The sequence below is a fragment of the Gossypium arboreum genome, chromosome 4 (assembly GCF_025698485.1).
Source record: "Gossypium arboreum isolate Shixiya-1 chromosome 4, ASM2569848v2, whole genome shotgun sequence".
NCBI lineage: Eukaryota > Viridiplantae > Streptophyta > Magnoliopsida > Malvales > Malvaceae > Gossypium > Gossypium arboreum.
In genome coordinates this window covers 96,741,031-96,755,880 of record NC_069073.1, presented here as the reverse complement: position 1 = coordinate 96,755,880, position 14,850 = coordinate 96,741,031, and the positions used below count along the sequence as shown (strand labels likewise).

Sequence of the window (14,850 nt, the reverse complement as noted above, 5' to 3'; positions counted from 1 at the left end):
TTACACAAATACACCACAACATTTGAGAAAAATCGATCATAACTGAATAAAAATAATCAAAGAAGATGGATTAAAACTCAACAACAATACTTACACTTTTCCTACTTCAGATCCCAGTTAAGCGAGGAGGCAAAACAATAGATGAAGCTTTTGAGAAGCGTCAAGCAACAATGGTGTAGGCACAAAGAAAGACAACACAAAATTGCTAGGAATTTAGTGTGCACCAATGGTAATAGAAAAGAAAGGAAATTGAGGAAATAATGGAAATAATAATAATAATACAGTGGCAGAGAAAGGAAAAACAAAACTGCTAAAGAAAGTGTGGGAGATATGGGAATGGTTTTAGTAGGAATTTTAGGGATTCTCATTCATTTATTTTTTAAAAAAGAATAAAATAAAATAAAATACACAAACTCCTAACCCATCAAATTTTCTAGAGTTGAAGCCAAAAATAACTTCCACTAAGCACACATATCGAACACAAGACCTAAGAGTAAGCTGAAGCCTTACCACTAAATCAGCAAGCTCATTCTTGTCTTTAAGATGCAATGATAAACTTAAAAGTCTAACCGCAACCACTAACTCAACCAGAAAACCATGATTCTTCTAAACCCATTCCCGAGATGTGACAATCATAACCAAATAAACAGCATGAACAACACCAAATAGATTTACACTATTACAACCATCAACACAACCATTAAAACTTACCACTTATGCATTGGTTCATATACCAAAAGGCTCAAAATATAACCAAATACTTATGACATATATATATTAAAAACTTATCTACATGCCACTTATAACCTGGTCAAAATATGTATATAACTACCAAAATAGTTGACGGATAATGTGATCTCCAAAAGTGATCCAATCGTTAACTCTTGTTTGACGATCTACAAGGAAGAAAAACAAAAATGAGGTAAGCTTGCGTAAAGCTTAGTATGTTCGTATTGAACGTAAACTTGAACTTACCGTGAAGGAATTAACTTAAACATTTCACAATAAAAATCATAATCAAGGTCATTAGTTCATTTAACTGCCTATACACATCATAGGTCTCATAAGGTTAGTAAATTCACATATATGAAAACATGTAATTGCTTCATGTCATAAAACATATACAAGTAAACACATTTGATATATCATTCATCCATCATCTATTCATTTAATATTTCACATCTTCAGTTCAAGTATTTCAAATGTCCCTTTTCACATATCTATATCCATATAAAAATTTCATATAAACTATAACGCCCTGAATAATTTGTTTTTGTTTCTGTAAATACCTGACACAAGTACGTATCTACTTCAGTGGTTAAGTGTCCTGGGTGTGTGTGTGAGGTCTTGGGTTTAAGTTCCACATTTCTAAATTTTATTATTTTTGATCCAAGCCTTACCCTTGTGAGGTTACATAAAATTGATTGTTCCTTCGTATCAGAATAAGCCTGCTAGTTCGAGTGGTAAGGGGGTTGTTGTGCTTAAGGTCCTGTGTTCGAATCTATGCATAAGCAAGGGAGTTTATTTTTGCTCCGGTTGTCTAAGACTATTTGGATAGAGATAGAATTCTATAGTGGTTATGATTGAGAAGATAGTAGGATGTTGGGATATGGGGAGTTATCAAAATATTTCATTTTTATTTTTATTTTTTTCAAAAATTTTCACTCATCTTTTCTGACATTATCTTTCTGTGATTAAGGAAAAATTCTTTCTTTTCCTTGTTTCTAAAATTCTGTTGAAATCCTGTCAATTAGTCTCGATTATTCTGGTTCGTTGGTGTTCTTTATGTGTTTTTGGTAAGTGTGGTAAGTGTGGTAACTATTTTGGGTTAAACAATCGTGGAGTAATGGGGTTTGTTTTGTTTTTAGGAAAAGATTAAGAGGCTGCCCTTTCTAATCTGTGCTGTGGTGGTACGAATCACCATTGTTCATTCAAAGGTAAGGGTTTTTGTAGTTTTAAGGATTGTCTATTTTGTGTGGTTTGATTTGGTATCAGTTTAAACGGTTAATGTTGTGTTTTATCAATCAATTATAGGTTCTGATGGTCTGAGGATTGCATTTGCTGCGAAAACGTACCAAGCGTATACCCGAAATATGAAAAACTAAGTTTCAACAAAAGCTAAAATGGCCACTGCTGATGCCACACAGGCTTGTGACTAACCGTGTGGGTGGCCGTGTGTGAGACACGGTTATGTAGTTGACGAAAGCATGGTCGTGCGTAAGACACGACCGTATGGTGACTGAAGTGTGGCTGTATGAGCCACACGAGCAAGGCCAAGTTAAGCATATGGGTCCACAAGGGCATTCTACACGGGTTTGTGGGTTTTTGGGTTAGGCCGTGTAGGCGTGTAGGTCACACGGGCTTGTGGACCCATACAGGCCAACCATACGGGTATGTGGGCCAAAAATTTTAAAATTCTCCCTAGGGTTGCATGGGTTATTCCGATTGACTGTGGGCCTGTTGAAGGGTCGGCAAGGGCTAACCAAACCTTAGTTTTATGTGATTGATATTTTGTTAGTATGCTTTGAGTAGGACACTACTATGCATGACTTTTTATTCTGCTATCTGTATATCTGATATCTGTATATAAGCATGCTGAACATGTTTAATCTGTTAATTTTGTATTTATTTTCTGTATCTGATTTGGAGAGGGTTTGGATTTATGTGGAGGAAGTGTTCTATACGTCATTTTTTGCCTATACTCTGGTAGCTTGGCTGCACATTATCTGACTTGTATTGTAATGGCACGATATAGTGTGTAGGGATGGGTGGGTGTTCTTAACCCAAAAAAGGTATGTTGGGATGGACGGAGTTGGTGTGTAGAGGGTGGAGGTAGGATTTTGTATATTCTGATCTGTATATCTGATTTTGTTGACAGTATCTGAAATGGGCAAAAGCCCAAATCTGTATCTGATTTTATATGAGATCTTTGTATGTTTGCATGCTTAATTCTGCACACTGAGTTTATGCAAACTCACATCCGTTTGTCTATTCTGTTCAGGTAATCCACAGACTTAGGCGGATCGGTGCGACGAAGCCTCTCGGTGATCACGAGTTCGTAAACCAATTAAGTTTATGGTTTTATTTTAAGGATTATTTTCGGAGTTTTGTAATAATTGGACTCTCCAGACATTTTTGCTAATTTTTTTATTTGGGTTTTCGTTTTAGTACTTTATTTGTGACTGTTATCTAAAAACTAAGGTTTTTACTATTTGCAACTGTTATCTAAAAACTAAGGTTTTTACTAAAATAAAGGTTTTTTTTTAATATAACGGTTTTAAGACTTCCACTGCAAATTACGTTTTGGCAAATAAATGGATTAAGTAACACTTTTGAAAATTAACATAAATGAATATGAATGATTTGACGAGACGACTCTATTTTCAAAACCCATTCTTCGTGACATCTTTGATTCGGCCATAACATCTAAGCCGAGTTTGGGGTATTATATTTAGTGGTATCAGAGCTAGGTTACAAAACTCGAGCCATGAAATTTTGGGTTCTAAAATTGTGTTTCAAAAAGAATTGATTTTTTTGTAAATGATATGAATAAATTGAGAAAGTATGTGGTACACCGAGTCTCCGGCGCCAATCCTGTAAGTATCTTTGTACTTAGATAGAACTGTTTTGAAACACTGCAAATAGTACCTTCTGAAACTATACTGAAATTGTTAGAGACTTAAACTTCTGAAACCATCTCTAAACTTCTGATAATTAATGCATAAAATATCTGTTAATAAATACTGGAAATGATGTATAAAACTTTATAATGTAGATAAATTTGAATTATATAATGAGCACTCATGGAACTCACGAATGTAGTACTTATGGCTGTGGTAGAGACCGTAGTCTTCCTCTCTGTGCAGTGTGCCAAACTTAGATATGAGTGAAACGCTGGTTTCACCTGCTACTGAGACTGGGTCTCAAAGCCGTTCGGAAGGGGACGACGTACTATTCTAGGCCATGTTGAAGATATTGGAAAGGGTCGCTGGGCCCTCATTTTGGATCTGAAGGACGTGGGTCGGTAACTGAATGACTCCGGTCCAATGGTGCTGTGTTGTTTAGGGGTGTCACTAGAGTCGCCCCTACTTTGGTCGAGTATTGGTTGGAGGCCACTAAGAAAACTGAAAGGTGCAGTCTCTTTGCTTCGAAATGAGGCATATCAATGGTGGTTAACAGTTGAGGAGGGTACTCAGCCTAATCGTCTGAATTGGGATTTCTTTAAGACCAACTTTCAGAGTAAGTACGTGAGGGCAAGCTATGTAGATACTCGTAGGTGTGAGTTCATGAATATCGTCGAAGGTCAGTAGCCGAGTATAAGGCCGAGTTTCTAAGGTTGAGCTACTACGCTTGAGGCATGATGACATCTGAGTATAAAAAGTGTGTCTGTTTTGAGGACGGTTTGAGAGACAGTTTGAGGTTGCTAATTGCTCCACAGAAGGAGCGAAAGTTCACTGTTCTGGTTGAGAAGGCGAAGATTGCTGAGGATGTTAAGCGCGTGGAGTGTTAGAACAGGAACTAAAAGAGGGGTAAGAATAAGAGGGATTCAAAGCCCTCTAGTTTTGTTCAGAGGCCTAAGAAAAAGGCTAGATCTAATGGGCCTATTAGAGTGGGGGTTCCGATTGCACCTACTGTGATTCAGCCATGGAGAATGTGGTAGGCACTATCCGAGCGAGAGTTGGAGAAGGATTGGTTCTTATCTGAGGTGTGGGTCTTTGGAGCTTCGGATTTAAGAGTGTCAACATCCGGCAGATCAGATGCAAGCTTCTAGACCGGGTTTTGTACAACCTCAGAGGGCAGTTCAACAACCACCTAGGGACCGTGGACCGGCTAGGGGTGGTAATGGTATGGGTCATGAGCAGAGAGCACTGGGCAAAGGTACTTATCAGACTGAGGCGAGGCAACCTGCGTTGGTTTATGCTGTTTGATGCCTAGAAGATAGGGATGCTCTAGATGTTATCACTGGTACATTCTTAATTTTTGATGTACCTTATACTACTTTAATAGACATAGGTTCTACACACTCCTATGTAGCTAGTTCTATATCTGAAAACTTGGGAATTTCTGTCGAGAGCACTTCTAGTGAGATTACTGTATAAGTCTATTGGGGTAATCTGTTCAGGTTAATAAACTTTATAGGAATGATTCGTTAGAAGTGTAAAAGGTTGTATTTCTGGAAAATTTGATGGAGCTTCTATTTGTGGAGTTCGATTTGATTCTGAGTATGGATTGGTTGGTTGAGCACCGAGGCAGTTTAGATTGTGCGACTAAAAGGGTCGTTCTGAGAACTGAAGATGATAAGGAGGTGGCCGTGATCAGTGAGTGTCGAGATTATTTATCCAATATAATCTCTATTCTTATGGATGAAAAATTGGTACGAAAAGGGTGTGAGGCGTATTTGGCCTTCGTCAGTGTTTTTGTTTTGGGGGACTCTTCTATGGGGGATATTAGAACAGTGAGGGATTTTTTGGATGTCTTTCCTGAGGACCTACTAGATTTACCTCTTAATTGGAAAGTTAAGTTTGGCATTAAGCTTCTACCGAGTACAGCTCCGGTGTTCATCATTCTCTACCGAATAGCACCGAAAGAGCTTACAGAGCTTAAGGCTCAACTTTAAGAGCTTTTGGATCATGGTTTCATCTGCCCTAGTGTGTCTTCGTGGGGGGCACTAGTGTAACGCCCCAATTTTCGGGAATTCTGTGAATGTTGGCATAGGTTTAATTATGTTAGTGGGCCTCTAGAAGGCCCAAGCCTAAGATAGAACCCGGTAATTTTAGTTAATTTTTGTTCCATAAGAAAAAGGGAGTGAAATTAAGAAATAGGACCTATGTGAAAATGTTTGAAAATGCTATAGGCTAAATTGAAGTGGCCAAATAAATAGGAGTGCAAAATAGGAGGATTTGCATGACAAACCTCCCATTTTACATGAAGTGGCCAGCCATCATGTTGTTGTAGACAATATGAGCACTTGATATCCATAATTCATGGTACAAATTGATAACGGGTTAGGTAAATGTTCCATGATAATGGATTAGGTAAATATTCCATGATAATGGGTTAGGTAAATGTTCCATGACAATGGTTTAGGTAAATGTTCCATGATGGGCATTTCATGTCTTTTGCATTAAAAAATTAAATGGATGAAATATGAAATTTTATTAAAAGAAAAAGGGGTGAAAAGAACAATGTTTTGTCCATCTTTGTTCATCATAGCCGAAAGTTAGAGAAGAGAAAGGAGAGGAGAAAGCTCTTGAATGTTCGGTCACTTGGGGAAGAAAATTAAAGGTAAGTTCATGGTAGTTTGCTTCTATCTTAATGTTCATGAGTTCTTCTTGATTCTACCTTAACTCTTGAAGCATATTTTGGTTTTTGGTTGTGTTGTGAGCATTTGGTCATGAATTAAAATGAAGGAAATGGTTGTTGTTTCATGTTCTTTTGATGAAAAATGGAAGATATGTGAAGTTGAGCCAAACAAATGAGCATGCATGTGCTTAGATGCTAAGGGGAAAAATCGGCTTATATGTTGTACTTTAAAATGATGAAATGGAGATTATACTTAAGTTAAATCATAGATATGTGATGATTGATTGGTGATATACATGTTTAAAAAAACATGCATGCAAGTTATGTGTAAAAGAGTGATTTGGTAATAAATCTGCTTGAGACAAAGAAGAGAACGTGAATTTGGAAAATCACCATAAATTGTGGGAGATGAGTTAGAAGCTGAATAAATTATGTAATTAAATCTTAATGAGTCTATTTTCAAATGAAATAAACGAGAACATATTTTGAATTCTGTACAATGAGAAATTTGATTCGTAATGAAGAGTGGTAAGATTAGTCAAATAGTGAAACATGGGAAAATTTAAGAAAAATCTGGTATTGATTGGCTAAACCAAAAATTCTGAAAATTTTATAGATATAAGATATATGAGTCTATTTTTAGGTAAAATTAACGGCACTTGATTTAGAGTTTCGTAGCTCCAGTTATAAATGATTTAGTGACTGTTGTTCACGAATATAGCTTGCAGTGAGATTATGATTATGTGGTAAACATTGACAAAAATTTGTTAATGAGTTGCTATTTGATTTCTTATAAGCTTACTATGATCTGTAGGTGTGGTTGGCTGAATATTGTAAGGGGTTAATACGTAGTTCGTATTTGAATAGTTAGATTAATGTGTTAGTAATCCAATTATAGGCAGTTCATGTGTGGATCTCGTCAGCATATCGTCGCAAACAGGTGTGTAACTAACACCCTCTTTCTTAGTCTGGATCGGCAAAAGTCGAAAAGCTGAAATGCCGAAAATAAGTATTTTGTAGATTTGTGAGTGTGCGAATGCTCGTGAGGTAAATCGATTAATGTTTTTGGTAAGCTGCAATGTTTGGACTGCAAAGTGCATGATTTCTGTGCCCTCGATATTTTTGGGCTTAATGGGCTAAAATTGGAATGATGGGCCAACGGACCCAATTCGGTAAGAACCCTCAGTAGTGATTCTGTTAGTACGTAAAAAGTAGGAATATGCATGAAAAACCCTAAAATAGATAAATTACTGAAATACCTTTAGAAGTGGAAAATTTACGCTTTACCCCTAGTAGATAAATTACCAAATACCCTAGGGTTAAATTGACCTAAATGCATGTTTGATCGTTGTTATTTATCGCATGCCATGTTGTTATTATCGATGCATGGGATTGCGATATTGACGGAGGAAGTACTGAAAGTGGCTTGTCCATGTACTTGGAGGCTTTGCCTCAATTTATCGTTAACCGAGCAAAGAAGGTCAGAATCGTGGAGTGTTAAATGGGTGGATTGAGCTATTCCCACATGGAGTGTAGGGTGGTATGGGTGGAGTGTAGTGGTTGGTGGGTTGAGTAGTCTCCCAAATGGGCTTGCATATGTTATTGATGTTGCATGTATTTTGAAATGGGCCTATGGGCCATATTGTTATCTCAATAAGGGCTAAGGCCCGTTTATTGTAATTTGAAAAGGGCTCGTCCAAGATTATCATTACTTGAATGGGCTTAGGCCCAATAGGCTTGAGCTGACTTGGGCTTTGAATGGGTATTCCTTACACAATCGAGTTTCCCCAAACTCACCCTTTTATTTTCATCCACGCAGTAATCCCCAACCATAGTGGGCTTGGAGTCGTGAGGGAATTTGAGTGGCCACCCGCTCGAAAGTTTGATTTTCTTCGGTGAACTGGACATCCTTTTATTTACGCTTGAAGTTTTGGGTTTTAAATGTAATAAGGCCGCTTAATTATTTTTGATGGTTTTAATATGTATTACTAAGATAGGTATTACTTATTTTAACTGTTGAAATTGGATAGCTTTAGGCTGTTTTCAAAAACAACAATTGATTTCAAAATAACACGACAACAAGCAAAGCTTCCGCAATGAAAGTATTTTCCAAAATTAATCACTTTTCCTAAAAATGACTTAATCAAATCGGTTTCCTAGAAACATCCATGACATTAAGGTGTGGCAATGACGGTATGCATGTCTAGGATTGGATCCGAAGGGAGCTTGGTACTTAAGCAGTCCGATGGACTCCCTACCTCTTTTTTGGTTTCCTACCTGGTGCACACTTCCATTCACTTTAACCTATAATGAAATTATCTTTTAAAACACTAAGTAAGTTTTTTCTGGATCAACACTATAAAATGTTTTGAACGCTTCAATGTGGCATGTCGGATCCGGTCATAACGTCTGGGCCGGGTTTGGGGTGTTACATTTAGTGGTATCAGAGCCTAGGTTGCAACAACTCGGCTGTGGAATGGGTTTAAAAAAAACAAAGATTTTCAAAAACAAAAAAATTTTATAAAGATTGCGAAAAACGCGATTTTCAAAATTTAGATCTTTAGAAGGTGGCATTCCGAATCACTGGCCCAAGCCTGTAAGTATTACTCTCAACTCTTCTAAATATTTTTTTGACTTATCTATCTGTATTGAAATCCTGCTAGGATACACTAGATAGGATGATACTGAAACCATAAGAAAATCTAATAAGAGACTAAAATTGTAGCTAGACTTCGATTCTGCGAAAACAAACTCTGAACTACTGTCTGATTCATAAAACATCTATAATAAACACTGGAATATTAATTGATGCATAAAAATTCATAATCAAGATAATACGATATGAGTACAAGAGGCCGTGGACGGAGCCGAGGAAGTGCTCGATCGAGATCTTCGTCTTCGAGACATATGCCGGCCGTGGATGCACTGGTACCACTGGCAACAGAGGTAGAGTCTCATGACCGCGGTGCTGGGGATGATGCCCTGTCACAGGCAATGCTTCGTGTTTTGGAAAGGGTTTTCGGGGCAAGTGCGGGTAATGGAGTTCGGGGATCTATTTCTAAATGACTTCAGGCTAACAGAGCGGAGATCTTTAGGGGCGTATCTGGTATAGCCTCGAATGCGGCGGAATATTGGTTGGAGGCCACAGAACGGATTATGGACAACTTGGACTGCTCTGAGGAGATTGTGAATGGGTAATCTGTAGTAAGTCCTTTGGGTCACTCGGTTAGGGTAGACAAACTGTATAGGGATGTACCCTTAGAAACTCAAGGTAGGATTTTCCCTTGAGATCTGATGGAGTTACTGATTCGAGAGTTTGATCTCATTTTGGGAATGGACTGGCTTGTTAAGCATAAGGCGACCCTGGATTGTGCTGCTAAATGAATGGTGTTAAGGACCACAAAGGATGAGGAGGTTATGGTGATAGGTGAGCGAAGGGATTATTTGTCCAATGTGGTGTCGGCATTAAGAGCCGAGAAGTGGATTCGGAAAGGTTGTAAGGCCTATTTGGCATTTGTAAGTCAGTCGGAAGAGGAGGGACTGACAGTGGATAAGGTTAGGACCGTAAAGGAGTTCCAAGATATTTTTCTGGAGGAGCTTCCAGGTTTGCCTCCGAACCGAGAAGTTGAGTTTGGAATAGATTTATTGCCTGGAACGGCACCCATGTCCATCGCACCATATAGGATGGCACCGAAGCAGTCCGATGGACTCCCCACCTCTTTTCTGGTTTCCTACCTGGTGCACAGCTTCCATTCACTTTAACCTATAATGAAATTATCTTTTAAAACACTAAGTAAGTTTTTTCTGGATCAACAATAGAAAATGTTTTGAACGCTTCGATGTGGCATGTCGGATCCGGTCATAACGTTTGGGCCGGGTTTGGGGTGTTACAACTAGTTCTATTTTTTAAAGAAAAAGGATGGCACTATGAGGATGTGCATCAATTATTGGTAATTGAATAAACTGATTGTGAAAAACAAGTATCCACTTCCGAGGATTGACGATCTGTTTAATCAATTCTGAGGGGCTTCTGTGTTCTCGAAGATTGATCTTCATTTTGGGTGCCACCAGTTGAGAGTTAAGAAAGTTGATGTTCATAAGACTGCATTTAGCAGTCGTTATGGACACTACGAGTTCCTAGTTATACCTTTTAGTCTGACAAATGCTCTGACTACATTAATGGATTTGATGAACTGAGTGTTTTAGCCATATCTGGATCAGTTCGTCATGGTTTTCCTCGATGATATTTTAGCTCTAAGACCGAGGATTAGCATGATGAGCATCTTAGAGTAGTGCTTCAGATTCTCCGTGAAAAATAGCTCTACGCTAAATTGAGCAAGTGTGAGTTCTGGTTGCATGAGGTAACTTTTCTGGGGCACGTGGGCTCTGCTGAAGGGATTCGAGTTGATCTTAAGAAGATTGAGGCTGTGCTTGATTGGAAACAGCCTAAGAATGTATCGAAAATTTGTATTTTTCTGGGCCTTGTGGGGTATTATTGGCATTTTGTTGAGGGGTTATCTCTGATTGTAGCTCTTTTGACTAAGCTCCTGCACAAGGGTGTTCCATTTGTCTGGACTGATGCTCAACAATCGAGCTTTGAGAAGCTCAAGTTGGTTCTGACTCAAGCTCCTGTTCTGATACAGCCTGAATTTAAAAAAGAATTTATGGTATACAGTGATGCGTCGCATGTTGGTTTGGGTTGTGTTCTGATGCAGGATGGTAATGTTGTGGCTTATACATCCTGTTAGCTTAAGATACATAAGTGAAATTATCTGACGCACGATCTCGAGTTGGCTGCAGTGGTTTTTGCATTAAAAATCTGGAGGCACTATCTGTATAGTGAGAGGTGTATTATTTACACTAATCACAAGAGCCTCAAGTATCTTCTTACCCAGAAAGAGTTGAATCTTAGGCAGCGCTGATGGATTGAGCTACTCAAAGGTTATCACTGCATGATAGAGTATCATCATGATAAGGCCAATGTGGTGGCTGATGCTCTCTGTCGTAAAGTGATGACTGATTTGAGTGTGATGTTTGTTCGCCTTAGTTTGTTTGATGATGGGAGTCTGTTAGCCGAGTTGCAAGTTAAGCCATCTTGGATTGATCAGATTCGAGTTAAATAGTTGGGGGATGAGTCTCTGGGTTTGTAGTTTAGTCAGGTTCAGAGTGGTACTACTTCTGATTTTAGGCTAAATAATAATGGTATCCTATGTTTTCAAGGTTGAATCTATGTGTCAAATGATTCTAATTTGAGGCAATCAATTCTAAAAGAGGCGCACAGTAGCCTTTATGCTATGCATTCTGGTAGTAATAAGATGTATCGTGATCTTCGTGAGTTGTACTAGTGGTCGGGTTTAAAATGTAAGGTTACGAATTTTGTTACTCATTGTCTGACATGCCAACAAGTTAAGGCTGAGCACCAGTTGCCTTCGGGTTTGTTACAACCCGTTAAGATTCCTTTATGGAAGTGGGAATGAGTAACGATAGACTTCATTAGTGGGTTGCCCTTTACACCCACTAAAAAGGATTCTGTTTGGGTCATCGCGGATCGATTGACCAAGTCCGCTCATTTTATTCCGGTTTGGACGGACTTTTCTCTGCAGATGTTAGCGAAGTTGTATATTTTTGAGATAGTAAGATTGCATGGGGTTCCTGTTTTGATTATTTCTGATAGTGATCCGCACTTCACTTCTCGATTCTAGAAAAAATTACATGAGGATCTGGGTTTGAGATTGGACTTCAGTACTCTGTTTCATCCTCAGACCAATGGTCAATCTGAGAAGGTGATTTAGATATTGAAGGATATGCTTCGGAGTTGTGTGATTGATTTTCGAGGTAGTTGGAAGGATTATCTGCCACTAGCTGAGTTCGCCTACGATAACAGTTTCTAGGCTAGCATCCAGATGGCACCTTACAAGGCTTTATATAGTTGTAAGTGCCGTACTCCGCTATGTTAGACTGAGTTGGGTGAACGTCGAGTTTTGGGTCCTGAGTTAGTTTTTGACACCGAAGATAAAGTTAGACTGATATGGCATCATCTGAAGGCAGCTTCTGATAGACAGAAATCTTATACAGATCTGAAGAGGCATGATATTGAGTACTCTGTGGGGGATTTTAAGTCCCAGGTTTGCAAATTTTGTTATTTTTTATCCAAGCCTTACCATTGTGAAGTGGGCTTACATAAAATTGTTTGTTAATTATTATCAGAATGAGCCTGTTGGTTCGAGTGGTAAGGAGGTTGTTGTGTTCGAGGTCCTGTGTTCGAATCTCTGCATAAGCAAGAGAGTTTATTTTTGCTCCGGTTGTCTGAGAGTGTTTGGATAGAGATAGAATCCTGTAGTGGTTGTGATTGAAAAGATAATGGGGAGTTGGAATATGGGGAGTTATCAAAATATTTCTTTTTTATTTTTTTATTTTGTTCAAAAATTTTCCCTCATCTTTTCTGACGTTCTCTTTCTGTGATTAGGGAAAATTTCTTTCTTTTCCTTGTTTCTAATCGAAATATTGTTAATTAGTCTCGATTATTCTGGTTCGTCGGTGTTCTTTATACATTTTTGGTAAGTGTGGTAACTATTTTGGGTTAAGAAATTGTGGAGTAATGAGGTTTGTTTTGTGTTTAGGAGACGATTAAGAGGTTGGGTCTTCCAATAGGTGCTGTGGTGGTACGAATCACCATTGTTCATTCGAAGGTAAGGGTTTTTGTCGTTTTAAGGATTGTCTATTTCATGGTGTTTCGATTTTGTATCAATTTAAACGGCTAATGCGGTGTTCTATCGATCAATTATAGGTTTTGGTGGTCTGGGGAATGCATTTGCTGCAAAAATATACCAGGTGTGTACCCGAAACTTGAAAAACTGAGTTTCGACAAAAGCAAAAATGGCCACTATCGATGCCACAGATGCGGCCGTGTGCGAGACGCGACCGTGTGGTCGATAAAGGCATGGCCATGCGTAGGACACGACCGTGTGGTGGCCGTGTGAGCCACAAGGGCAAGGCCAAGTTGGGCGTGTGTGTTTTTGGGTCAGGCCGTGTGGGCTACACAGGCAAGGCCAGTTTGGGCATGTGGGCCACACGAGCATGTCGGCACAAAATTTTGAAATTCTCCCTAAAGTTGCACGAGTCGTTTCGATCGACTGTGGGCCTGCCAAAGGGTCGGTAAGGGCTAACCAGACCCTAGTTTTATGTGATTGATATTTTGTTATTATGCTCTGAGTATGACACTACTATACATGACTGCCTATTCTGTTATCTATATATCTGATATCTGTATATAAGCATGTTAAGCATGTTTAATCTGTTAATTCTATATCTGTTTTCTGTATCTGATTTGGGGTGGATTTGGATTTATGTGGAAGAACTGTTCTGTACGACAATCTACCCCTATACTCTGGCAGCTTAGCTGCACATTACCTGTCTTGTGTCGTAATGGCACGATATGATGTGTAAGGATGGGTGGGTGTTCTTAACCCCACAAGGTGTGTTGGGATGGACAAAGTTGGTGTGTAGAGGATGGGGGTAGGATTCTGTATATTCTGATCTATATATCTGATTCTGTTGACAGTATCTAAAATGGGCAAAAGCCCGAATTTGTATCTGATTGTATATGAGATCTCTGTATGTTTGCATGCTTAATTCTACACACTGAGTTTACGAAAACTCACATCCATTTGTCTGTTCTGTTTAGGTAATCCACAGACTTAGACGAATCGGTGCGATGGAGCCTCTCGGTGATCACGAGTTCGTAAACTGAATAAGTTTATGGTTTTATTTTAAGGATTATTTTCAGAGTTTTGTAATAATTGGACTCTCCGGACTTTTTCGCTAATTTTTTTTTATTTGGGTTTTCGTTTTAGTACATTATTTGCGACTGTTATCTAAAAACTAAGGTTTTTACTAAAACAAAGGTTTTTTTTTTAAATATAATGGTTTTAAGACTTTTGCTGCAAATTACGTTTTGGCAAATAAATGGATTAATTAACACTTTCGAAAATTGACATAAATGAATATGAATGATTTGACAAGACGACCCTATTTTTAAAACCCATTCTTTGTGACATCTCTGGATTTGGCTATAATGTCTAGGCCGAGTTTGGGGTCTTACATAAATACTTTAAATAACCATTTCCATTTACTCATTTCATTTTTCATTTTCACCCAATGAACTATAATGGTATAGCGTTGGATACAGGGGAACAGTGCTTACACAAGCTGTAATGTAAATGTTCACACAAGCTGTGAAATGGGCCTGCTCGCACAAGCTGTAGGTCAAGATTTTAGGCTACACAATGCTGCTCACACGAGCTGTGAAGAATCTGTAATAAATACAAGACTTTATCCATTGGTAGGATATCAAAGACCAACACCCGAAACTGTAATAACCCTAATGATATGTCATTTGTATACTAAGCATTCGTGAGGTTCATACCGGTCTCATTTCATATCCATGTCATTTAATTATATATATATACACACATTACTTCATCACAAGAACTCATCTATATAGTTTTCCATTTTCAGTTATAACCTTTAACTTCATTAACAATGCAA

The 14,850-nt window shown here is 38.4% G+C and overlaps 1 protein-coding gene across 1 annotated transcript; it reads left to right on the top strand.

The window, feature by feature from the left end:
• Window positions 1-9,340: 9,340 nt before the first annotated feature.
• LOC128291598 (uncharacterized) lies at window positions 9,341-12,627 on the top strand. Its single transcript, XM_053026781.1, has 5 exons — window positions 9,341-9,409; window positions 10,623-10,912; window positions 11,019-11,022; window positions 12,261-12,428; window positions 12,511-12,627. The coding sequence occupies exons 1-5, from the start codon at window positions 9,341-9,343 to the stop codon at window positions 12,625-12,627; spliced, it is 648 nt and encodes a 215-aa protein (XP_052882741.1).
• The last annotated feature ends 2,223 nt before the right edge of the window (window positions 12,628-14,850 follow it).